General features: G+C 39.2%; 2 protein-coding genes across 2 annotated transcripts in view; both read right to left on the reverse strand.

Moving 5' to 3' along the window:
• adcy2a (adenylate cyclase 2a) overlaps positions 1-963 on the reverse strand; it is a 55,731-nt gene extending 54,768 nt beyond the window's left edge. The window contains exon 1 of the mRNA XM_079343756.1: positions 368-963. Coding sequence (XP_079199882.1) covers positions 368-913 — 546 coding nt within the window. The 5' untranslated portion in view covers positions 914-963. The remainder of the gene's footprint in view (positions 1-367) is intronic.
• Positions 964-17,598: 16,635 nt separating this feature from the next.
• LOC306823560 (terminal nucleotidyltransferase 4A-like) lies at positions 17,599-26,915 on the reverse strand. The gene is made up of 12 exons (XM_079343161.1): positions 25,745-26,915; positions 25,240-25,363; positions 24,385-24,431; positions 23,464-23,584; positions 23,251-23,358; positions 23,028-23,156; positions 21,741-21,954; positions 21,004-21,130; positions 20,805-20,908; positions 20,482-20,669; positions 20,169-20,306; positions 17,599-20,039 (listed from the first exon to the last, which is right to left on the reverse strand). Exons 1-12 carry the CDS (start codon positions 26,443-26,445, stop codon positions 19,596-19,598), a joined length of 2,445 nt encoding a protein of 814 aa, XP_079199287.1. The 5' UTR covers positions 26,446-26,915; the 3' UTR covers positions 17,599-19,595.
• Positions 26,916-27,177: the final 262 nt, after the last annotated feature.

Here is a 27,177-nt window from a genome sequence, read left to right on the forward strand (position 1 = left end):
TTTGTTTGTGTATGCATGTCTTTGAGGGTCGGGGAGTGTCAGTGCACACGTATGCACTTTTTGTGTGCACAGGATCGGCAAGTCAGTTTTTGTGACCTTATTTCTATGTGCTTGTGAAAAAAAATGAGTCTAAAAAAGTGTGTGTGTGTGTGTGTGCGTGCAAAATGTGTTTCAAAGTACCAGTTCAATGTTCAAACTTGCATGGACTTTACATAAATTTTCTTCACATATTACACTTGTGATTAAAAAAAAAATGGATGTGAAATTGTTCTTGCTCCGATCTTAATGCTTTCAAAATGTTGGAAATGTATGTTATTTAAAAATGATTCATCCATGTGTGTTTGAGTGTTGTGAATGAGCAGCTTACCAGTCCTGAAGCAAAGAAGACAGTCAGCAGAGCCAGGCAGGCTCCCATCACAATGAGCAGGAGAAACACAATCAGAGGATGCTGCTGGCTCATACAGTAGTAGGACTGGTACAGCCAATCTGGAGACCTGTTCCTCCTCTGCTGACCTCCCCCTCCTCCTTTATCACCCTCACCAGACCCCCCTGTCCGGTCCAGGAGATACCCTTTCCTCCTAATTGCCTCCTGCCACATGGATCTTGGAGCCGATAAGGAGGAAGAGGGAGAGAAACTACAAGAGGCAGAGGAGGTGTTCACCCCTGAGGTATTTGTAGTGTCCACCACAGTCGGTGAGCAGTTGCTCCGTTCCGCTCCCCTGCTGTTGTTGTTCCTATTAGGGACCCCGGTGTCAGAGCTTCTGATCTCCAGCGTATCCTTTGGATCCTCCTCCACCTCCTCTCTGAAGTCCTTCAGGCGGAGACAACTAAAAGCTGAGACTGAGTCTGAGTCAGAGGCAGCATGAGCTGACCGGAGAGGTGGCAAAAACGCACCGAGGGTAGAGCGCAGCATCCTCCTCTTTCTCCTCCTGCCAACATGTTGAAGCGGGAAATGAAGGAGAGCGCAGAGACTGAGAGCTCTTTAGAGTGAGAGAGAAAAGTGGGAGGGAAGTGAGGGGGAAAGGGGAGGGAGAAAGGACTAGGGGGAGGGGAGGAAGGAAAAGAAGGTGAAGGAGTGAGAGACAGCAGAAAATGACTATGGAATTTATGCAGTATGAATTAGGGATTAATAATGTAATGCACCAATTTGAATTTAAAACTGATGAACACGGTAGAATAAACTGTCCGAGCTTAATCCAATAAAGAATGAGGATTCTCAGAATTTACACAACCAGTACTCAACGATACCTTACATTTTTTTAATTGCCTCCTTCTGTTTCTCTCTTGAGGTTTGTAGAGCCTTTAAACACAAAATAGATTTGATGAAACACTTCTCAACCGATGATAGATGTACAAAAAAGACAGGGTGGTTCCATTTTTAGTTACTATCATGAGACTTTTTTCTGATCTTCACTTGGAAAAGTAAGCCAAGTTTAAACAGGATTTCATGTCTTTTATACCTTTTATCAAAAACTGACCTGAACGATGGCTCTTAAAATCTTTTGTGCAATCACTTAGAAAAAAACAGCAGCTGTGCAAGCAAACAAAGGAGGGTCAAAACTAAGTGCTGCGGCCACAAATGTTGGGTTTTATAAGGATGAGTAACAACGACTTCAAGATCCTGCAATCCACTCAGGACATGAAGTATCTCATTTCAACGATTAATACATATCATAATCTCCAATTATAAATGCCAACACTGTCACAATTCTTGAATTACTTTGGAGAACAAACACTGTGCACCTAAAAATAGATAAACGTGATATGTCTGCATTAGGACAACATGGGACTCCCCCACATACATATCACCAAATCCTTAATTTTCACTTAAAGTCCCTGTGAAGTCAAATCAGAAATGTGTCTCCAAAAAATCTAAATATGTCACAAGAAAGTAGCTTTAAACACGTGAAAAGGCTGAGAGCTATTGACTGATTTGCAGTTTTTTATTACTGTTTTCTCAAGATTCAGTTTGAAGTTTTAATGGGCGGGGCTAAATAGAGGCTCAGTTACATAAGTGGGTGCTCACAAACAGCCCCCGCGACTGCAGTGCCCACTTTTCTCCCAAAAGTCTTTTCTCAACTTTCACCAGAGAGAAACCAGTTTTTCAGATAACCGCCATTAGCTGGTTAGTGGTGCTGAGCGGTCTCCCTCTCCGACCGTCCCCTGCCCCCCTCGCAGACACCTGGCGCCTTCACGGATTGCGGATGCCTGCCAGTGAGTGTAAGTTTCTCTTTTTTGCTTTAGTTTAATAGTTAATCTATATCATTCTTTTCGTTGGCAAGTGAAATGATATCATGTGATTTTATTGTGTAGCCTAGCATGATTTTCGTCGCTAATGTGATCCAGTATTCATATACATTTTTTTTCACCTCTGTCCTGCACTCTCCACTGGTGCACCTGTTCAAATATAGTTTAAAAACCATGACTATGATATCCTAAATGTTATGGGTGAAACTATATCAATGTATCTCAAAAGACTGCAAAGCCTGGGTGTTGTTATGATAATCAGAAGTTCACACATCAAGCATGAGAGGACCTGCAGGTATAGATACAACTGACCATAGACCTTTTTTTAAAATAAGCTAGGTTATGTTGATAATGGTGGAGCAATTTTACCTTTATTGTGTAAATAAAATAAGAGGCACAACACAGTCCTGTAAATGAAGCACTAGTTATTATTTTTATTGTTATAGACCTGACCACAGCATCCCAGAGAAGAGAGAGATACAGCTACATGATGATTTTGAAGCTTGATTTTATTTAACTTAAACGTTTTCTTTATTGCTGACATTTGGCATGGTGGCTAATAATAACACATTCTTTTGTTGTATGAAAAACTAAGGACTTTTTATTTGCTGGTTTGCAGGGACTTGAAGATCAAGAAAAAAAATGTTAGTTAAATTAGCCTTATCTCATTGCATTGTGCTGTAATGTCCCTGTTATCTTTCATGCTTTGTGTAGACTGTCTTATCTACTTCCGTTGTTTGCTCCTACAGAGACCCAGTTTCTCCCTGCAGCTTAATTTTATCTGATTTAATTTGCAAAAGAATCTATTTTGTAGGTTTTATGACTAATTTAGAGCTCAAAGCAGCTGTTTAAGCATGACACCAGCTAGCTTCGAAAACATGATATTGATTCCTTCCTCTTAGAGTTGATGATGGAGATAATGAGAGTGGTAGTGATGGCTTTATTACAAGCACTTGTGTACCTCAGTAAAACAAACAAACAAACAAACGACGCACCTCCTCTTCTCAGCACCTCACTGTTCCCCCCCTTCTGCATCTTTATATCATCGGGCACTTTACCTTACCTACTTTCTCAATTCTTTCTCTGACTTCACCTCTTTTTTCATCCTTCTTTCTCATTCCCGATGTTATTTTCCCTCAGTATCTGCTCTGATCTTCCATTTCATCCTCATTTAACCCCTTCTGTCCTTACACCCTTTACTCTCACCTCATCTGCTCTATAATTCAATGTTTCACTTTCTCCTCCCTAAATCCTCTTTGCTTTCCTACACTCAGGCTTTTGGCATCTTTTCTCTGAAGCTCAGCTTCAATCCAATATTTCCCCTTTAAACCAGTTTTCCACTTCAGGACCCCCCCCCCCCCTAGTTCTTTTATCACATACCTCTTAATTTATTTTGCCCTTCTCCATCCTCCCATGATTCTCTGCAAAGGCAATTCCTTCCATGTCAACAATTTCCTTTTGGTTTACGTACAGAAATGTCTATCTTACCTCATTCCTTTGTCTTGTTGCTTCTCTCGTGGGCTTCATCATCTTTAAAGAAGACGTGATTAGTTTGACGTTTTCAGGACATTTTCAAGACAAATGCAAGAGTCTTTAATAATCATTTGTGTCTCTATGCAAAGAAAGGCTATCTTGCACAAATGTGTCAAATCCCAAAAGCTCATTCTGTGTATTAAAAATGGACTACAAATCTTGATTATTAATGTTGCGAGGAAATAATTCATTTATTAAAACTGAAAAGAGATTATTTTATCTGATACTGAATTTTTCTTTTGTTTCTCTTTTTTGTGTGTTTTTGTTCAATTACATTACGATACAAATCACGGTGTGATTAAAACTTCATTCTGGTCCTGACATGGTGTGACTGCTAAGTAGAGTATGAAGACTTTGGTTTCATTACACAAATCTTTCTTTCTTTCTTAAATGATTTTAAATCTAAATTATGAAGCAAGAAGGAAACCCCCATCCCCTCGTGAGCAGTTTTCAGATGTTTTCCTCAAACTTTGCACCTTTGAAACAGCAAACCTTTGTCAGTTAGGTTGTCACAGATTTTAACCAGATTTGTTTTTTGGGGTTGACATTAAATTTAGGATGCTTTTTTTTAAAGGATTGCAGTATTTGAAGTGAAAAAACAAAATGTCACCGTGCTTGCTATGCGTACTCCTTTGTGCATTTTTCTTACTGGGATAATAGGATGAGATGTTGTTCGTTCACTTCTTTGCCAAGGTGACAAGAGCAGCATCTAAAATAGACTGTGAGGGAGGCAGAGAGCAGCGAGATGAATGCAAACACATTCATGCACACACAAAGAGCTCGTGAAGCAGCTGGCAGATATTGACCTATTCAGGGTTAAGTGGAGGTCAACAAAAACAGACAGTCTTTCTTCAGACAGTGTTTTTATGTACAATCACCACACAGGACTGCACAGACACTCTCAGAAATACACGTTCATTTTTAATCGCCAGACAGCCTCAGACAATACAAATCTCAAAGCTGATCCCCCTCTGCTGTAATCTTAAATGAAATAGGTGAGGTAAGCTTATAGAAAACAAGATCAATGTATTCCTTTTCTACAGCGGTCTGCATTCTCTGCAGGGACTCCCCACAGCAAGGAACCCTTTAAGCAACATCCTGGGATACTGTTCTAATGGTTTTCTCATTACCAAGAAGCTAAGGGGGCCACTTGCCCAACGGAGAAAGAAGGAAAACTCCCAAAGTCAGCAGTTCTTTATGGACAGAGATGGGGAGTCTCCTATAGAGCTGAATCAATTCCTCCTGACCAATCTAAGTGCTCACCAGCTGGAAGAGGTTTCTTTGATCGCCATCATGGTAAAAAGTGAACTATCCTCTGTACAATATTTTAAGATCCAAGTATGTACACACGGGGAAAGATTTTGGTTTTAAGGAGAATATTATGTTGATAATAGTTTGGTCATTTTAATTTGTGAAATATCTAAACTGCTCACACTTAGTCTAAATTAAGGATCAAATGGTTTAAACCAACATTAAAAAGCACAATGATTAAACCGTGCAGCTCATAACATTGACTCAGCTAAGACCACATGGCTTTGTGCTAATTACCTAACTGAAACCAGCTGGGTAACTTGACTACCTGCATCAATATCATATAAAGTTGTTTATGATTCATTGGAGGGTTTTTTTTGTCCAAAACGTATCAATATTTAAATCATGTAATCTTCATTTAAAGCCTATGTCTGTTAAGTAATTTACACGTATGTTGACGTAATCATGATCCTTAAACGGCAGCTCATAAACGAAGGCTTACTCTACTCTAACTAATTATGCATAAGGCTGCTTGTTATGATAACTAAGAGCAGAGGATTAGCTTATTCAACTTACAAACAAAATGAGCTGTACATATAAAGCAGTCGGCTGGCACAACAGCATGTGTATTAAAACCGTACATTTATTAGCAGTGTTTTATTTGAAAGTCTTATTTGAGCTCCAGTTGCCAAATTTCCTTTTCAATAAGTCCACGACATGTTAACCCCAAACCATGATAGGGCTTTTTATGGCTGACCTAGAAATGGAGATTGTTGGTATTTTTAATATTTTCAAAATATTAAAAGTCTGTGGTAGCCTACAGTCGAGCATATGCTCCTTGGTCATATGCAGCAAAGAAAATTACACATTTATATTGTATAGGCCCGATAAAGAGGGCAAACGAATGTTGTTGTTTTTTTTTGTTTTTTTTTAAATAGACGTGCAAATTTGAATTACACAATATAGCCTGTTTTCCTGTGTTCTACACTAAATCATCCTTTCTTGATTTGCATAGTAAGGCTAAAAACAATAAGGGGTATTTCCCTTTTCCCTTCAATTTTTTAAATATCAAGGTGGCTTAAGTAAAGACTTAATTAAACCCAACATCCTACATTTATTGGCTACCTTACTTGCAGCAGGAGCAACAATCCTAACAAGGGAATCACTGACCTTCTTTTCCTCTTCTCACACACAACCAATGAGGTTTCTTGTGTTTTGCCTCATCAGTGAAAGGTCTCTGAATAAGGGAAAGGGAGAGAAGACTTCCAATTTGCATGTAACATCTCAATTATATCTCATTCATTGGTAAAGATATGCAAGGTGCACATACTTAAATTCAGAGCTGGAGAAGAAATAATTTAGAGAAGCTTTAAATTAGGAGGAGAATTTTCTTCCCCAGCTTCCATCATTTTCACACTGCTTCTCTTTGAAAATGACTTCAATTATTCACAGCTTCTTCATGCTGTCAGAGGAGGGGAAAGGACCTTCATTCACTATTCGGAGAGTGTGACAGATTCTGCCTTAACCTTGATCCACCTTTTATCCTCTAATTTACCTTAACAACTAATCAGGGGCTCAATATCCTTCTAATTCCATCGCCAACCGGGAACTGATAACACCAGGCTGTGTGGCAAGTTCAACCATAGCGTCAATCACTGAACACTAATATTAATAACAAATGTACTTCAGTGTGTGTGTGTGTGTGTGTGTGTGTGTGTGTGTGTGTGTGTGTGTGTGTGTGTGTGTGTTGACAGAATGAGAACAACCGAGTCTTGTCAAGGGACTTTTTGCATTGCAATTTGCATTACATTACATTTCACAAAGGGAGATTGTCAGCTGATGGCCTTAACAGCAATTTCAAATTAACCTCTATTCCCTCTGTATTGTTAACTGACCTATAACATGTAGTATATATATTTGCAGTCTAACCTTTTTGGTCACAGGCTGCTGAGAAATGGAGGTTGTCCATCCTGTTGCTTGAAAATGAGATCCACAGGGAGCGTCTGCTATTGCAATGTGGAACAACCTTTATTTGAAAAGTGACCCTATTAGATGGAACACTATAGGAGCATGTTGAGGACGATTTTTTTCAAGCATTTTTTTTAATCAGTCTACATGAGTCCTTCTTGTATGTGGAAATACACATTGCCATTTAAATGTGTATTGTGTGTTTGGACATAAGGACTGGAGTCTATGATGAATCATTGAGATTCAAAGAAGGATAATTATTGATTTCTTAGCATAATTACACATAGAAGGCCAGATTTTATGAGAAAATCCTGAATAAAATATGTTTGACATTTATGTGTTCTTCTTCGGTTAACATTGTATGAAGAGGTTTAAAAAAAATCAAGAGAGTGGTAACCTGATTTTTTGCATCAATGGCGCTTATTCCATGGAAAAAAACACATACATATGCAATAATACATTTTCTCTTTCTTTAAACATGTTTTTGCATGTAGACATTGACATCACCTGTGTTTGAGAGGAAGAATTACCCTGCCTGCTCTTCAGTGTTATCTCTTTTCTCAGAGCAGTGCTGTGACATTTTCTTTGAATTCCTGCTTTTCAGCAGTCATGGCTGCAGTTTGATTGTTAACTGCTTTCTCTGAAGGCATTGTACAAGAGGTGTTTATCAGTCCACACTTAAAATGAACCCTCCAGCACTAAAAGTTACCTTGGTAACGTTTATTTATACTTTACATTCTAACATGACCATCTTGCAGGGTAAGCAAATAAACACAACCACTCTATGGAAATTAGATGTCCAAAATATTGAAGTACGTGCCAGTTGGTAATAACATGTATTTGATATTTGGTTTAGTATTCACCTTATAATTTAAATTATATATGCAAGTGTCTAAAAGATCCTATTTCTCCCCTTTTTTATGATGACGAATTTTCCTCTCAAGTGGCCGTCTTTTTAACTGAGAAGCTGTTTTGTATGCTGCATTCATGTGCTGCTCGGGTGGTCCAAGTATCCGAGTTGTTCTGAGTACAGTGTGTTCACGTGATTAACATTAACAAAACATATTTTGCCAGCCAGGTGATGACCATTCTGACGTCAAGTCAGCCATCTAATTCTTTTCCAAGTTTCAGAGTTGTTTTCCGACTTGAGCAGGTGTTCATGTGCATTTTACAACTCTGAAATGCGTTTTTCCAATTTGTCAGACACCAGATAAATGCAACATAAGCAGGCAAAGCTACAAATCCTAAACAGGTAGGAAATTAAGTGTATCAGTGTTTAATGCTGGGTTAGTAAAGATAGGTCATTTTCATTTTATGAAAACGTAACCTTACTGTTCAAGCTTGCTGGATGTAAAAATGTCTCAAAGAGAACAACTAAAAGGGGTTAGGATAGATCTGGATGTGGTTCAGTAGCACATAATACAAGACATATCTGCCTTTATAGGTTGGTTAAAGACTCCACAGAGGACTATAAAAGCATCTCTTAAATGCAGTACAAAAAGTCAACATTCATTTAAGACTCTTATGTATCTGCACTGATCAATATAAACTGTGCCCTGGAGTTGCCTGTGAAAGGTCTCCTCAAAGTGCATACCATCAATTTTCTAATGCTCTTTTAAGTTTGCTTTATTATTTCATTGAGTTACATTATGTCCATGTTCGAATTGTTAATCAGTGGAGATAAGGGCAATGGGAATCAAAACAGGCTTACATTAGTAATGTTTTCCACATTAAATGCACTCTGGAGGTTTAAAAAAAGGCAAGACCTTTAATAATGCTTCCAGTGTCATTCTTCTTTCTCAAGTCTCCTTTACAAATATGTTTTCCTGTCTGCACTGTTTGATGTTGTTGTGCTTGAACTATAGGAGTAAAGATCATTGATGTGTTGTTCAACCAGGTAAATGTTGCTCCATGATTAACTTTCCTTCTAACAGGACTTAAACTTTGTTTAACTTACATTTGGCATCAAGTATTATACAGGTCTTTTTTTTTTCTTTTTTTTTTACCGAAAACGGAGGTTCTGAAAAATTCACAGCGTCTTTAAAAAAATAACATGATTTCCTTTAAAAAAACTTTAGTGTCCCCTTTTCGCCATACATCCAAGGCTGATTCAGCTTTGTTTCCTTTAATGGTTTCTTGTATCTCACATCAATATCTTACGTAGCTATACGTGCGTTATTATTGTTGTTGTTTTTTCCCTTTGTATTTATTTTACTAACCCTAACCCTAAATGTTTTATTAATTAATTTAACAAACAAAGCTTCAGTTTATCCCAACTGCCTGATCTATCTGCCAATGTCTTCCCACTGGTCCTGTCTGGACCTGTGCTGTTTCACTCCAATTGAGTCCAATAAGTCCCAATCTTATCTTGTTTGCCTAGTATGTAAAATGTCACATTGAAATAAGTGTATATTGTATATTCACGATTTATAAACGGTAAACACAATCATTTCATATTAGATGTAGTAATTATCATTGTTGATATATAGGTTTTAATCAGAGCAGCCTTAGAAGCTGTGACATTTTAGAAGGAAAAAAGATCTCTGACAAATATGTGCACCACCTGCTGTGGCTATATATATATATATATATATATATATATATATATATATATATATATATACTACCCATTACAAGGAAATAAATTGCACGTCACTTACCGGTATATTTATTCATGTTCTCACCTTTCTCTGAAATGTGACAGCTCGAGAATAATGAAAAGAAAATACAATAGACAAATAAGGACTTGTGCAGCATGCTTAAACAACGTTTTTTTTTTTCTGCCATCATAAAATAATTTTCTCGCCATGTTAATTTGTCATTTGTGACCCAATGTCTGTCCCAATGTTCACTGACAATTATTAAAATAAGCCATTGAAGAAGGCAACTTCAGCAACCTCTTTAATTCATTCCAAACACAACAAAGTGATGACCTCTGAATTGTTTTAAATAACCAGATTCAAACCCAAATTGGAGCAAAATCTTGTTACAGTTATGTTCCTAAGCCTCTTCTATAAGCCTTCGGCCAGAAGTCCTCTACATGAAGGACGAAATTGATTGGTTGAAATTTACCGGTAAGAATAGCACGTTGAGTCTTGCTGACATTGTTTTGTGCAGGCCTTCATGGCTCTAATCTTTATAGGAGGACACTGCTCAGTTTGAACCAGTTTAAACCCAGATTTACAATCTAGTGCCATGTGCTTTGCTCTTCTACTTTGCTTTTCATGTTGGAGGGATGAAAAGGTACATACATACATACATCCATACACACACAGAGTAAATAAACATGAGTGTGTGATCATACTTCTACTGTAGCATGATGTCACCAGAATGACACCACAGCAGATCAAATCCTCATTATGTGAGATATAAAACTTAATTAATGCAGATATTAATGGAAACATAAAATAACTCTAAACAGAATAAAATCTATTGAATAAAGAGCACAGAAATATAATGAACACTACACTTATATGTATGCTCATGTAATAACTGCAACCCTGCGGATGCAGCATGATGGAGCACATAAAGAGCAATTAAGAGAGTGTGATAGGATAGTTGTTCTCGCACACAATTCGACGTATTGCAAATAAAGTGCAAGCAGCTGATTGGGCAGCTGTGAAGCAGTATATGTAAATTAATCAAGGTGTGTAATTAAAACCCTGTCGTCACTTTAGAGGTTTGAGTTAAGGTGATAGACATGAGAATGAGATGTGAGGCAGCTTTTAATAAAAGACTCTGGCTGTCACCAAAGTCCCTGAACTGGAGGAGATGTGAGTGGGAAAAAAACCCCAAGTAATTTAGGAGAAAGCTGAGTCATCATTTTGTTCAAAGTTTGGGTAAACATTTTTATTTTTTGCTGCTATCTGTTCAATCCGTCTAAGTGTATCTGCTTCTACAGTGAGGGTGTATAAGAGCAAAAAAGTCTGAATCAGCTTATGTATAACATTTCCAAAACGGGCAAGGGTAAGGCAAAACAGTTTTATTGATCACATTAAAACACAGAGGCAATTCAAAGTAATTACAATTGGCAATGAAAAGAAAACAAATTCAGTAGACCGTAAGGAACAATATGGATGGGAGAAACAATACAAAACAATTTTTAAAAAAGCAGCAATAAAACCAATTGTAATCACTGTGTCCACAACAAAAGAGTCAGACAAATAAGTCTTCTCCTTTTTCTCTGTGGTAAAAAGTGATTTATAATGTCCTGAAGACCTTTCTCTTACTCCTCAAGGTATTGACCGCCATCCTATTTTGTCATTCTCAGACAGTAATGTAATTTAATGAGCATTTTCCACATATTTATTTGATCTTTTAATCTGCCTCCTTGCAGTGAGTGAGGCAGAGATGGAAATTAAGCAATTAAAAATCCTTCACTGCTGTAAGAAAAAAAAAAAACTTCGTTTCAGTGACATTTGATGAAGATCTGGATTGCTGCCAGAGAAAATTAATCATCCAGCAGTCAATTTACCTGTCACTCTCCTGCAGGATCTCACGCTGCAGGGTTTATTGTCACGCAAAAATCTAGTCACAGAACTACCTCTCTTTTACACTGTGATGCCTTTAATCTCACCCGAGGTCTTGCATTTGGATGAGATTGTCAACTGCGGTAAACTCATCAAAGTCTGCTGTTTACAGATGTTGTGTACAACACTGCCAGAAAGACCCTTAAACTTTTATCATTATTATCTAACCCAGTCCTTTTCCTTCGATCACAATATGTGACTTATTTGGCACATCAATGGAGGCAAAACATGATTTAATAATGAGTGCACAGAGCTATAATGTCAGTGTATGTCCCATTATTATTGTAGTTCATAATTCAAATTGACGTGCTCGGATGTTGGGCCAGTTTGGAGCAGGTTTCAAACATAACACTGTGTGCACACTGGCATTCATAGAGCAAATCTTAATTTGCAAATGTAAAGCTATGTTTTAACTTTAATTGACAAAATAAAAGTCCATTTACTCTCTATTTTGTCTCTGTTTTTGTCTGAAGTGTATCCAATGACAGATGTTTCTTGATATACTCAACTTTGAACTATGTTAACTGGTAAGTTCCTAAATCTGTGCCCCATTTGCTGCTAAACAGGTATTGTAAATTGTTTTTTAAAGTAGTTCTTGTCTAGCTCTTTCATTTGATGTGACAGCAAAGATTAAAAAGGAAATAGGGGGAAATAAGAATGGGGGTGACAAGCAGCATAGCAAATAGTTATCTGATATCTTTCAGTTGCTGATGAATCATGGGGCAGATGTATAAAGAAAAACCATTGAGAATCCCACAACAAAAGTAAATTCAGAGAAAATAAAGATGTTTTTTGTGGATTTGGTGAATTGTATCCAGTTAAATATTTCTGTTAAATTTGAATTTATGTGATTTAATATTTTTGCATTATGAGGGCAGTGTAGTCGCTAAATGAGCTAGATGTCGAAAGAAAGATTCATGCTTGACAAAAAAGCTATTATGTATCCACATGTAGGTAGGAAACGAAGATACAGTACAAACAACCCATCAATCTCAGTCCAGAAGGATCATTAACAAGCTGTTTTCGGGATACTCAGATACAGATTTGCTATTAATTTTCAAGCTCAATACTACTTTTCCAGGATATAAGATGCACCTACAAAATGATAGCAGTGAAAGTTGGGATGGTAAATCTGTGCTGCTGTGTTCCAAAACGTTGCCTTTCAAGGCACCCCCCTTTGGGAAAACAACTTCCACAGTGTGAATAAAAACATATTGAGAAGCTGATTCATACAAACTGAACCCCTGCTGTGTTTTTGTTTTGTCAGACACAGGAGTGTTGATGAGACGTGAACTGCGTTTGAAAACACTTGAAAATGAAAGGCCCGTGCCCATAGTATACATATTCACCTGCAGCTTGTAAGTAAAAGTCCTCTCTGAAGCTCATGTGGTATACATATGATAGAAGCATCAAATACAACGGATAAAATAAGTTCTAAAGAGATGCAAGGAAAACGTTAAATATTCATATACATGTACATGTTGATATTCACACAGCAGCAAGAACATACACTGAAAAAAAGGTTTGAATAAAGTAACAAGAATGAAAAGGTTCAAGAATGTGTCACCACTTACAAGCAACAGTCTACCAGCTCTAAAGCCACAACTGTTTTACATAAATAGCTCACTGAACCATCTAGGTGTGAATCATTTTTAAACTTTACAAATAAATGCAAATGTACTTATAAGGGGTTACATAGTGTAAGAACATAAAGTCAGCCTTTTTTATTCTCTGTTGCTGGGCTTTTATCTGTATTATATGTAGCCTGGATGTTGGTGTTTTTAATTGCTGAGTAATTACAGTTTTTTCTATGAAAATCAACCAACTGAATCAAGTTCCAACTTGATTTGGTTGGTTGACATGAACACAAAGTAAAAATCAAAGAAATAAAGCCAACGTCTGAGGGCAATATTTCAGTGGTATTTGATTTGGATCTTGTTCACCTATTTCTTCTGTAAAATATAAAAATCAACATCCAACTGGAAGAAATATATAAAAAAATGAAGTCATGAGCTGCAGCACAGATGTAACTGTTTCCACTCATCTGTGTCACAAGAGTCTTCAAAGGATGATCATGTTTCTTAAAGCTGCAAAGAAAAAAAAGTGTGTCCATTATTTACAGACATTGTGTGTGTGTGTGTGTGTGTGTGTGTGTGTGTGTGTGTGTGTGTGTGTGTGTGTGTGTGTGTGTGTGTGTGTTTTGGCAAAAGGTGTGTGAAGCACTTGAATGGGTCATTACTGATCTTTAGGCTGGGGGCTGAATAAAGCTATTTTACCAGGCAGAATGCAGAGCACAGAATCCATCAGGCCTCTTTGAGTCAGAGAAGAAAAGAATTGTGAAGTGAACACGCTGTGAATCGAACTGTAAACAAGCATGAATTCAAGGTAAGTGAAGATATCTAGACTAAAGGGGCGATGGATTTGAGCAAACAGAGTGATATGCTTTGACTTTGGGAACAAATATGGGAGCAACGCTTTCAGAATTCCTGCTACATGACCGAAACATGAATGGAAACCGCTCCAAAGGGGAATAATGGCCCTGTCACATTTTGAGCGTGTCCTGGTAAGCATGGCCTTTATTTTCTATTAAAAAAGAAAGGAGACTTATAATGCCCAGGCGTCTAAGAATGCTGGCAATGAAGACGTGCCGACAACATGCAAAGGCAAAGTTAGATGTAAAGGTGAACGCAATCAAAGACAAATTTTATTGAACCAAATAAAACAACAATAAATTCTCCTTGTAATACGTAAAACTTCTGGTTGATAAGTGCAAGAAATGTGGCAGCAACGCACTGATTGAATTGTCAATTAAATATTGATTGACACATAGTAGATGACAGACAATGTTGTCTGTGTCTATGCAGTCAGATCAGGGTTAGAGATTTACTTTGATTAGTGAAGAAAAAGAGTTATACAAGGTGTGACAGGTACAATGCATCATCAGTGTGACTGACATGTTCTGATGAGCTGCCAAGGAAAGGCAGACAGATTAAGACATAACAAGAAGTAACAAAGGCTGCCATGTTTGTAAGTGGAGGAACTTGTCAGTTCTGTATGTGTTGGAAAAACATGAAAAGACCTGTAAAACAATCTGTGTGACCTGAATCACACTGGAAGACCTTACTTCCATTTCTTATCTACCATACATTTGAAGGTTCCTTGTTGTTTGAAAATACAGCATGTCTGTCATCATCACCTCTACTTTGTGATCTCATTATCTGTCTACATGGCTGCATCCAGTAAATAGCATAATAATAAAAAAATGGGTCTTTCATAAGGCTGAGAGCACAACAAACAGAACCTGTCAGTAGTAAAAACAGAACCTTTGATCACATTGCCCCTTCCCCACCTTCTCCTTTTCTGAGAAAGCAAGACAACGACGCAGACCTGAGGAGGAATTGGAAGAAAGAACAAGAAAAGGTGCCTTTTAAGGAAACTAGCCTGAGGTGATTTATGGCAACAATGAAGTGCTAACAGCAAGCCCAGTTTTTCATTTGAAGCCCGGTTACATTTTTGCATTTATTTTGTAACTTTTGCATTATTTTTTTTCATTTGAGGCAAATATCCCCAAATGGAATTGGTTTGGACCGTGTTACGGCTGCAGCATGAAAGGAGATCTCCTTGTTAACTCCCAAGAACTAAGTTTTAAATTAGAAACAAACTTCAGAGAAAGCAAAAGCCCCTCCCAAAACCCCCCCAAACATCATCTATAACAACTAAACTTTGTTGGTGCTATGACCGTTTTTGCCCACCGTAGGTCAAACTGCCCACATGGCAGCAAAGGCGTCCAGCAGATTAGGAGACATTACTTTAAATATAGAGGTATACAGCAGACATGATATGATGATATGCAGCGGTCTCCTTCGGTATGTTAAAGACCAAATGAAAACTACAAATCACTCAAGATTAAGAAACAAACAACAAAGCATGATGGGAAAATGAAGCATGATGGCCTGTCACTACTATATTGCCTTATTGAAAGGAAATGTGTATCTTGGCAAGATACCCAGTGAGCCCATCGCATCCACATAAAAATATTTAAGACTTGATATTTTGTTGACATTTGACGACTTGGATATCAAGATCAATGGCCTTCCAAAAAATAGAGAAGTACCTCTTTAGATGTCAGATAGTTTCAAAGAGTGAATCCCTTTATGTTGGACTAATAGCTATATGTCACAAGAGGTTATGGATATTGTCCTTACAGCTTTATCATTAGCCAGAGTGGCCAGAAAGATCTTTTTTTTTTAGTTTTTATTGAATGTTTAAGATGATAGCGTGTCATATGATCGTGCAGCATGTTTTGAGGTGTTATGGCCTCACAGAATCAGAAGTAGAGTCTCTCTCACGCTGTGTTATTCTGCACTACATTTTAAGTACTTATCGTGATTTCCTTTAACATTTAGGGGTTTTGATTCTTAAAAAATGTATCCCAACAGGTCAATTAAGATGAGCCAATATCTATATTCTTCTTCTTCTGGGTACCTGTGAAGGGAACGATTTTCTATGCAGTTGCTGACAACTGTTTGCTCAAGGTGGATGTAGATGTTTGCTTTGTTTTCACAACTACTATTTAACTACTTATTTTGAAAGTTACACCAAGAACTTCCAAAGTATTAAAGGTCATATAGCACCAAATCTTCAGTTTTACAGCCTAAGGAAAGAACCTGAGGACACTGAGAAATGGCCTTGATTTACAAGTAGGTCTGTCGATCTGAATATATCAATATTCAGATCTGACAATAAAACACTTCAAACTTGACATCTTCTCTGTCATGACTTTCACTGACTGTCACTTAATAAATGTTCTTTGCAAATAATGATAACATTCCCGTACTGATACACCTCACACTCAAAGAGACAGAGATGTAAATTCTTTACATGTGAGAGACTAACAGCTACAGACAGCCAGAAGGTAAGACCACAGATGTTTTCTTATGAGAACTTTCTTTATGTGCCAGTGGGATTCTTTTATTTCAGTATTGATTGAGAAGGAAAACGCTGTGAAATGTTTTATTTCACAACCTGTAAAGTAGGATGAAGAGAAGGGTGAACTGCCGACAGATGTTCTCAGGAGGGAATAGCTTCAACACAACACGGTTCTGATTTTCAACACGTAGAATCTGTTCCCTTCTTAAACAGAAAATTACTGATAGTTATGTTCTCTTGGGTCGTTTAAACCAAGCTTATAAAATGTGTGAGATGTGTCCTCTTTTTCTGCTAGAGGCTGATATCCAATGCTTACTTCTTTTCTTTTTCCCAGAGGACTCTGTGTGCTTCTTTGAGTTGCATTTTAAATGACACGGCAACATAAGAGATTGTATGGACAACTACTGTGCATAGATGGAAATGGATTTCTTGTTCGAATGCTTGCATCACTGCACCTAAGATTAAAGACTTTGTGTCTGCATACTTTTAGTAAAGGTTCAATGCAGCCCTGCTCATCAAATCTAATGATTACATCCCTAAAGAACAAAGCGGAAGCCTTTAATAGGATTATAAATTAAAGCCTGTGCCAAAGTATCATAGTTACTTAAACATCACAAATCCAAGAAAGCAGATTATGGCAAAGACGTGGGACCTAATTTATCTGTGCCTTAGTCAGCTATCTCAGACAGGAAAGGAAAAGAGGTCTCGTAGGGACATTTTTCTTTTCGGTTTTAATCGCAATAAAATGCCATCAGTTCCAGCCACAAACCCTTTAAGGAGTGATTTGTTGAAGCCCTCTTCCTCTGTCTCGCTCTACTTTTCAGCAACCTTCTCACAATCTGCAAAGTGAAGGATTACATACAGAGGAGCCGAGCAATGATCCAACAGTGCCACCATCAGAGCCCAAGAGGAATTACACGAGTGTTCCCAGTGAGCATTTGTTTAATTGTTAGGTCTTCAAATTCAATGACTGTACATTTACTGTAGGACTATTGCTGCAGAAAGAAATGCCAATCCTCAGCTTTAAAATGTTAAGTTTTATCAAAAAAAAACAACCTATGCATTTCAGTTCAGATTGAGACGGGTCGATCGACAGCTTTTTCTTCACGAGCAGCCATCAAAACAGCAAACGAGGGAAATGAAGTTTTAAAATGTTTATTAAAAAAATAGAAAAACTTACATAAAAAAACAAGGTATACATCTATATGTCACTCATATACACACAGCCCATCCTTTATGACACACACGAGCATGGGATTTGGTTTGTGAGATTGTGAATCAACAATCCAACAGTTATCCTCTGGACAGCTCAATAAGAGCCACACTGAATACAAGGGGATAACACGAACAGTATCAAGTTGAGTCCATCCGTTTGGTTTGCATGGGAGTCGCAGACTTTGCAGACGTTTGAAATGTACTTCCCAACATTTTGGTTGTAATGGCTCTAACCAAAACTCTTGTTCAGGTGAATCTGTTACATTCCATGCCTAGGTATGGATTGCTGCATAAATGTAGCTTTTAAACCTTGTCTTGGTTTTAAATATAGGAAAAAGGAAAATCTCTTATACAACTAGTTTTTAACTCTTACATAGGACAGAAAAAAAAAAAAATGATGTGACAAGCTAACATTCGTTTACTGCAGTAGGGGTCTACTCCTGGAGCATTCACCTAGAAGCTGCATATAGAAAATAAAAGCCAAGTAAACCTGGCAGTGCTTACAGAAACAAAGACAGAAAGCTGGCTACGAACAGGACAAAGGGCAAATTTGGTCGTTTAAGAAGGCAGTAACCTGTTGCTTCAACAGAATCCAAAAGGAGATATAAGGCAAACACAAGCACTTTGCTGGTAATAAGTAGCACCAACTATTTTTGAAATGGACTATAAACTGGTAAAAGGTGCATTTCCTCAGTACAGCCTGGAGTCTGATGGGAGAAACTACACCTACTAACTTCTGAAGTGTTTGAAACTACAACAAGTGGTGGGAAAACCTTTTGGACAGGCAGTGAGGAAAATCTCAAGAGATCATATTACAAATGGTAAATGAAGCGCAAGTAAAATGTTGGCATCGTAGGATTTTTGGCACATCTCTCATGCTGCAATACCATAGCTCCCCCTTCTGCTGGAAAGCTGTACACAAACATTCCTTCAAAAGGCCCTTCAATCCATCTATTGCACTGATCAATGTAGTCTAGAAATAAGAGAAAGAACATTTACTGGGAAGGACCCATAAAATTAAAAATGTGAAATAAATTAAATAAAAGCAAGCCATTATTGCACATTAACGCAACAAATATAAAATAAGGTGGAAATGTTCACAATACAAAAAACAGAATAGTGCCAATGTGAACGAGAAAAAAAAAATACATCCCTTAGTGACAAAAACAAAGAACCAAAGAAAATGACCAACACACAAAGGAAGTAACACTTGGTACATTCAAACAAGTCATCACAGTTTAAGCACTTGAGACAAGGTCCGTTTTGTGCCGTCACACCGAAAACATCGAGTCAGCGTTGCGCTGCATAGGTAGAAAGGTAGTGCTTTGCTTCAGTTCAGAGTACAATTCGTAGGTGATAGTCCAAGCTGTGAGAGCTCTGAATCAAAGAGCATCGCCCGAAGAGGAGTTGGCATTCAAGAGATCCAAAGGAGCCCAAAACCTGATCAAAAAGGGCCAGAACTTCAAGACAGACCAGGTTTGATAAACCAGTTCAGTACTATGGCACATGATGTTGCATTCAAGCTGTTAAACTGGATACTCTTCAGTCATCCAGACAGCCTCTAAAGCAGCTGGGAAGTAACACTGCTGATAAGATCCAGTTTCGGGAAATCAGTCATTCCTCCAACAACTCAAAGTTTGTGCTGGTGTGCATCGAATGAAGAGGAAAGACTTCTCAATCCCACATTGGATTTGACAGTTGGTTGATGTCTGAGTGAAAGTATGTCTTCTCCTGCAAGAGTGTAGCCTGCACAAAGCAAGCAGAGACGATTATTCCACACCCTGCGAGGCAGCTTCCATTGACTTCTGGGTTCCTGGATGAAGTAGGTGCGTCTTTGGAGCCTCTGACTAAAAACGGGTGTACCATATCTCATTCACAGCTTCTCAAGAATCAATGCCAGTCGAATCATGCAGTGTCAGTCACTCATCTGCTCTGGTTGAGAGCAGGAGGATCGTCTCTCTTCCTGCGTCTCCAGGTGTTCTGGTTGTACTGCTGCTGGTTCCTGAAACCCGCTGCTGTGTTATGACCCTGCTGAGCAAACCGTCGCAGGGGACTGAAGGTACCTTGAGAGTGGTTTGGACCTCGCGGGCCACCTTGATTGTGCTTAAAGCCAACTTTGTGCGACTCCTGGGAGCTGTGGGAATTGGATCTCATGGTGTAAGCATGGCTCTGCTGCCCTGCGACCTGAGGGTGTTGGAGCTGGTGGAGGGGGCTGGGGAGAGGGCTCGGAGAGTTAGTGTGCTGGGAGACGTGTGCGGCTTGCGACGTGTGCCGGTGCACGACACTGATGGAAGGTGGGTTCTCGTGGTAGAACTGGCAATTAGAGAGCGGCGGGATGGTTAAGTTCTCTGGGAGTGACATCTGGACCTAGAGAGAATAAATACAGAGATTATGGATGGGAACCAATTTAAAGAAAAATGGTTCTTACATTTTTTTTTTTTTTTTTGGTTTCAATTTGAGTGAATGTTCCTGTTGTTCTGCAAAGTTTGGACCTACCTGAGGTGCAGTGTGGATAAAACCTGCCTGATGAGAGGCCCTCAGGTCAGCAGCCATCTGGATTACTGACTGGACTGAGGCCAGACTGAGAGGGTGGAGCTGGATCGCAGCATTACTGCTGGGTGGAGAATCAGACTCCTGCAGAAAACACACCGTTTTATAAAGTCACACTAGTAGAAATCCTTTTCAGCTTCTTTCTTCTTTATGCGCGACAAAGTAATCAGAAAGATATTTACAATGTGTTGCAAAAGTGGCGGGAATCATAAACTAATTAAACATCTCGAGTACAAAAAAAATAATCCTATGCGCTTACTATGTCACTCCCAGAGGAGGAGGAGAGCGAGCAAGCAGAGGAGGACGATGAAGAGTGGTGTTGAGGACTGGGGAGGAAGACCGGAGAAGGCGAGGGGGAGTCAGCACTGAGGGGGGACGAAGTATCTCTCTGATCTTCAACAGAAACCAGCATCAGCCTGGCAAGGTCCTGCTCACAAGTATCCACATCTGTGGACCAAACAGGATATGACCATTTAAACTGAAAAAAAAGTGTCAACTGATTCAACAGTATCAGGAATCTGTTGTTTAATTCAATGGAAGTTACATGATGTAGAGGCAACCTGAGGTTGCAACAAAAGTTACCGTGGCTCTCCAGCTTAGCGTACTGCCTGAGTCCCCATTTCTTGATGGTCCAGTCCCTGTAGGCTAACACCTCTGGGCTGACTTTGATAATGCGGCCTAAAGTACTGCAAACGAAGAGAAGGTAAAGTACATAAAGCTTGAAGGATAGCCTTCAAATAAAATGTAATAAACTTTTAAACCATTGAAGAAACCAACCAACCTGTCGTACTCTTTATTGGGGTAGGCCCGTGCAAGAGGAGACACGCCATGGCTCAGAACCATGTAGGCAAAGTCAAACACCTGCTTCACCTGCAGGACGCCATATGAGCTCCTGCCCACATCGTTACCTGTTCATAAAAAAATGACAGTAGTAATGACCTGCTTGTTCAAAAGGTTTAGTTAGATAAGAGTCATCTTTTTATGTATTTTGTTTCATTTTGTTAAGAGTGCACTTTTATCATGCTCTTACAAAGAAAGACTGGACTGGATCGAACGGGTTCAGATATAGATTTAAGGATTACCAACCGAGAAAAAAAGAAGACTAAACTTTATACTTTGTGTGGATTTTGGCTCCCCCTGAGGACAAACTAAAAAAACATTTTAATGTATGCTATGTGCTGACATTATATCTGGGACAAAATTCTTTTTTAATAAACTTCATGTGTACGTTATGTAATCTGAAACTGAAATTATACTTAAGAAAGAAAACATAGTAAGTGACAACCTGGTTGGGAATCGAAAAAAAAAACACACAGGGAAATGAAAGTCATGTAGGAATAGGAGTATTTTTGCTCTTATTTTGTTCTTAGTATTTTTGTTCTGTTCTTTTCACTGATTGCATAAAAAGTCTATAATTATAGAACACTTTCTGACTTCCCTGAGCAAATGTTAAACATGCTCCAAAGACATTCATTCTGAAAACGAGAATATGAATTTAAAATGTCATTCTCATCTGACCTGGTTGGATAGGATCTTCGATACACAGCATGGATGGCCTGTTTCCACTCCCCATGGCTTTAAGCATTTCCTCCTTGGACAGGTACGCCCCCCCGTTCTTCACCCTGATGCCCGTCTTCATGTAGTTGAAATCGCGGCCGTACAGCTCGAAGAACTCGATGAGGAGGATGCCCAGGTTGATGTTGGTACGACGCGTGTCTATCCGAGGGTGTAGCTGATAGACAGAGATTAATGGTCACTCACTTTTAACATTCTCGAGGAAATCATTTTAAATGTTTTTTTTTTTTTTAACTACAAAGAGCACAGCTAGAAAATATTAAATTATTTGATGCTGTTTGGAGTTCAACTACAAAAAAAAAAAAATAATCTTGTCTACGACATACAAAATGATGTGAATCCAATTTCCTTATATAAAGCACACCAAAAATAAGAAACACTACTTTGGGTGCTTCGATCAAACTAAATACTTTAATATTGTAGTGAATCTATCAGTGAGTTATTAAAGTGAACCTATGATTATAAGACTAAACTTATACCGTGACATTTCTGAATTATTATTATTATTATTATAAGTAGTGTTGGTTATACGATGCTATAATGACAATATTTGCCTTCAACAGATTAAGAATATCAACCAAAGAGAGAACAACATACTGACAAACTGAAAAAGTAATGCAGCCATTACAGTACATGCACGGAGATTGTAGTGGACTCGTATGCAGTGACTCTAGTCACAGTATATAAACATCACTTGCCTCTCTCACTGACTCGAGGTGAATGTACAGGATAATATCCTGCTGCATTCTCACATCAGCCCACTAGGGGCTTGCTGTAGATAAACTACTTAGCGTAAGGAGAAACTCTGCATGATGTTTGAGTGAAAGATGTGCGTTTGCGTTCACACAAAGTTCGTCAGCCAAAGAACAAGAGTCGTTTAAAATTTTACTGAAAGCTGATCGGTGTGAAAGGCGTATAGTAAGAAAATCGGTTTAAACTGAACTGTCCATCGTGCTCAGCGGTCAACAAACTGTAGTTTCTGTGCAGAGAAACTATGAATAAAAGGTGAATTTTTTTTTTTAAACATCTCATCACATGCAGTGTGTGATAGTAGTGGCTTCCCTCACGTTAACGATGAAGTGTTTGTCTGCGTTTTATGCTGGTTTATTGGTCGCAGCCACCATTTTAGATGAGAAGATTGGTATTTAAAAAAAAGAAAAGAAAAAAGTGTGTCCTACACACTGGATGTTACAGTACTTTAATGCACACAGCATTCAAAAGTTTGATTACCTGCAGAAAGCTGATGGCCATCAGTATGAGGCTGTAGGAGCTGATTCCTCCAGTAAACACTTCATTCAGATCTCTCTGCAGAAGGAACTGCTTCAGGACGAAGATCAGAGGGGGCAGAACAGTGTACTTCTACAAGAGATCGGGGAAGAAGAAAACACGTTTGTACAATACACACAAATAAGGGAAACATTTCAGATGAAAACGTTGCGTTTTAAAATTGTACCTTCAGATAGCTTTTGATGAACTGTGCTGCTTTAACTGCAGTCTCAACATTAAAGCTGATGTCAACCTTCACTTCTGTTTCATGGTCTGTAAGTTTGATAATTGGCACCTGAGGACAGGTAAATAAAAAAACATGTTCAGTTTCATTGTAAACTATTGATCAAACCACGGGGCGACCAAACTAAAAAAGGGACGTCAGCCTCTTGACACTTACAGTAGCTTTGTCGAGGACCTTGATGGGGTACTGGCCGGCCACGTTGTTTCTTTTCAGGGCTTGTTCCAGTTCCTGTAGAGGAGGATGGTCCCACTTTCCAAACACTACCAGGTCAATGTCACTGAAAACAACCACAGAAATTACAAAGTGAGGATCAGGTCACTGAAAACACACAGCTGGGAGACCGTCTTATGTTCTTCAACTATGGTAATAAGCCTTTTGGAAAAGTGCACTGGTGTGGTTTTTGTCTGAGAGCCCTTACCGTGCTACCTCAGTAAAGGAAGTTAACACTGTTGTGGGTTTTGAAGCACATTGTCTATTTGGAAGATTGACTTAGGGAAAGATAAAGGGGGAAAAGTGTATATATATATATATATATATATATATATATAGGTTACCATCACTTTGAGTTCCTATGAAAGAAACGCCTCTTTCTATTTCAAACATGTACCTTTCAGTATAATGAATCAAGACCCTGTTGTTAAACTGAAGAGGTAGTCATATCAGGAATTAAATTTATGATCATCTTAAAGCTCTTTGGTTCTAACACATGGTCAAAATAGTGTTGACCATAAAGTCAGTTTAACTACCGTAGTTCTAAGTGGAGAATACAAAAAGAGCATTAAACGTGTATTTTATTTTTAGCCCAGACTGCTGGAGGTCTATTTGACCACTGCACGTTTAAAAAGTCAACTTCATGCATTTTTAAGTTCTTGGTCAAATGCACCTGGTTGGTGTTTCGCTCCACTAACACAATGTTTTCTGTGGTATCCCATTATTCAAGCTGTATGACAAACATGAATATAAACATTCCCCAACTAAGGAAAGTGCTACAACTTCCAGGAAGTGGACATTGTTAATGAGGCGTTTCATAAGAGGCCAATGTAAAGGTCACACTGCACAGGAGGAGACTCATTTTACCTTGTTGGAAGATAAAGTCCCGTGCTGAAGCTGCCAAATATCTCCACCTGCATAGAACAGAAACACAGATCAAGCCCAATGTAAGATGGAACCTTTCTAACTATTAACACATTTATCGTCTTTTAACTCATTTGAACTTTGTGCTTATTGACTGTTTTGTCACCGGGTTTAGTGACACTGTTACTTCACTTCACTTAGCACATTAAGTAAAGGCAGAATCAAACTCAACTATGATGTCCCTTTAGCTTTTCCTGACATTTGCCAAGAGTCCCTTTGCTCCTGTATCAAATCTCTGGCTCTTTATCTGTCCACTCAATGATGAAGACGTTTAGGATGGTGTTAATGCCGATTGTAACTCTCAAGAACTTGATGCAGAAACTTAGAGAACTTTATTAAAAAAAAGCTCTTCTTCTGAGCACTGCCTGTCTTCACCTGTGTGTCCGTTTAGACTTAAACCTCCATTTGCACTTACTGACATCGGTTCCTCCTCTCTAGGTCCCTGCTTGTGTTGTACTTGCTCTCCGATGTTAGTTGCTTTAGAAAAAAAACAGTGCACGCTAAATGAACTGTTGCTAAGAGAGCGAGCTAGCTTTCATTAAACTTGAAGTGGCACAGTCCAACTGATCCTGAGAGGCATTCATTGAACAACTCTGGTAAAAGAGGGATTTTAGTATCAAAGATGATACTAAAATTTTATCCAGAGAAGGATGAGAATAAGCTGTTAAAAATAATATGGTAAAGGTCAAAGAATGAAACTTTCGGCAAGGAGCTGCATTGTGAAGACATGCTGTGGAGATCAGAGAGGAGTACTGTCCCACACGGACTGCTTGAGGTTAGAGCCTCTGCACCACTCACCCTCGCTGTGGGCCACAACTCCTTGATGACACTTTCTATTCTGTTCACGACGTTCCTTCTCATGGCCTCCTCCTCTGGCCTGGGCGACATGAAGTTGAAAAAGTCCATGATTTCTTCATGAAGACTGCAAGGAAACAAGGGAAACAGAACTACTTGTATCACAGCCTCATACACAAGGGGGGGGGGGGGAAGTGATATTGGATATATACATGCAAGAGGTGGAAAGAGTTGTAACTAGGGACTTTACTGCTTAAGACATTGAGAATGAATACTGTGAAGCACTTTCCACAGAAGAATTTGACAAAGCACCTGAACTGCACATTGATAATCCAACATCTGAAGTGAACACTATGATTGTGACACGTTTTCGTTAAAAGTCCCAAGAGTGTACAAGATGTACTTTTTGATAGTGACCTGCTGGACTTCCATCAAGAACCATGCGACCTCACTGTGTGTAACCACAAGTGAATGAAGGGAATCGTGAAATATCTCCCTAAGCTCTCACCCATTAATGCCCGGGCTGTAGCGCCTGGTTTTCCACAGGCTACAGGTAGAGTCTAGAAAGTGTCCATTGCAGCCGAAGGACAGCAGCGGGTTGATACCGTGGAAAGTGTTGGCTCTGTTCAAATGCTTCCTGCGGCCGGATGAGTGGGACTGATGGTGGTGCTTGTTTCCGTGCTGATTTCTCATCCCGCTGGGGGTGTGGCCCAAAGGTTGTTGCATGCTGCGACAGTGTTGCTGAACAGCGTGAAGAGGCGGAGGGGGACGTTGCCTCCTGAGATTGTTCTCGTTACACTCGCCGTAGTAGAAGACCCGGTGGGCCTCTTCCTGCGCGACGTTCAGATTGTCGATGTGCAGAGAGGAGCCGGAGGGAGAGGAGCTCTCGGCCTCCGAGTCCAGAGAGGAGGACGACGGCGACAGCGAGCCCTTCCTCAGGACACTTCCCCTCTCTCCGCAGCCGTCTCGCTTCGCCAGTTTTCCAAACACACCTCCCGGCGGCGGCGGCGGCGGCGCTACGTTTTTGCAGCAGTCGCCGTGCGTGTCCGTGGAGTTGGCATTATGCGCCGCAAAGTTGCGCTGGTGGTGAAGGTGGTTGTCGATGCCGGGGTTTGCTCCAAAGCCCTGTGAGGTTTCCCAAATGTGCATCCACAGGGAATTGGCAGGTCCCTTCTGCTCCGGCTGGATCCAAGTGCTCCTCGGGTCCATGAGAGTCGAGTTTAACCGTGAAGCCTTTCCACTGAGAACGGAGAGCAACGTGACGAGTTGAACGCGTCGCAGTGCAGGACACAGACAAAACGCTACCGCGGTGATTTACTCGATGTCCTCGAAGCACTTCATGACTGGAAACTGGTTTGGTTTTTTTTTCTCAAGCGGCTTGCCCAACTCCACTCCCCATGTAAGCCAGCCAATATGGCGCACCCAGCAGCACGGATCACGATCTGCGCATGTGTGAGGGATTTAAATCTTTGAACACACCCCTCGGAAACAACAGATGCGTCAAGCGTTCCGTCACACAGGCCAGACAGGCCGGAAGTTAAAGTATTTGAAAATTCTGTTTTTGAAAAATAAAATCAAGCAAAGCAAAATTAAATTAGAAATGGGTAAGCGATACATACAATTTATGAAAGTGCTTCCATTATTCACGAAATGATTAGACGTTTTAAAGTTTAGAAGTTTTGCACCAGAGTAAATTGAAGAATAAAAGAATAAAAACAACCCTCCACTCTCCATTTACTTGTTATACAAATTGTAATTTGTGTATCCTCCCAGTTTGGTAAATTATTACAGACTTTAACAACATGTGTGTAACAGTATTTTACCATAGACTTCATGCTCTGTATTTAAAACAGAAACATTTGAGTCTTTTTAAAATATAGTCACAATTCCCGCTATATAATACAAATAATTTCAAATATCGTATCTTACACAGTAATGTTT

Source organism: Symphodus melops (assembly GCF_947650265.1).
Source record: "Symphodus melops genome assembly, chromosome: 5".
Lineage (NCBI taxonomy): Eukaryota > Metazoa > Chordata > Actinopteri > Labriformes > Labridae > Symphodus > Symphodus melops.

What these genes read in the sequence shown, in the direction of transcription:
- LOC306823560 (XM_079343161.1), bottom strand. Translation starts at nt 26,445, where the DNA reads ATGGACCCGAGGAGCACTTGGATCCAGCCGGAGCAGAAGGGACCTGCC. An exon ending in TCATCAAAAGCTATCTGAAG is followed by an intron (nt 23,157 to 23,250) that starts GTACAATTTTAA and finishes GATCTCTTGTAG; the next exon opens with AAGTACACTGTTCTGCCCCC. An exon ending in CCCAATAAAGAGTACGACAG is followed by an intron (nt 20,909 to 21,003) that starts GTTGGTTGGTTT and finishes CTTCGTTTGCAG; the next exon opens with TACTTTAGGCCGCATTATCA.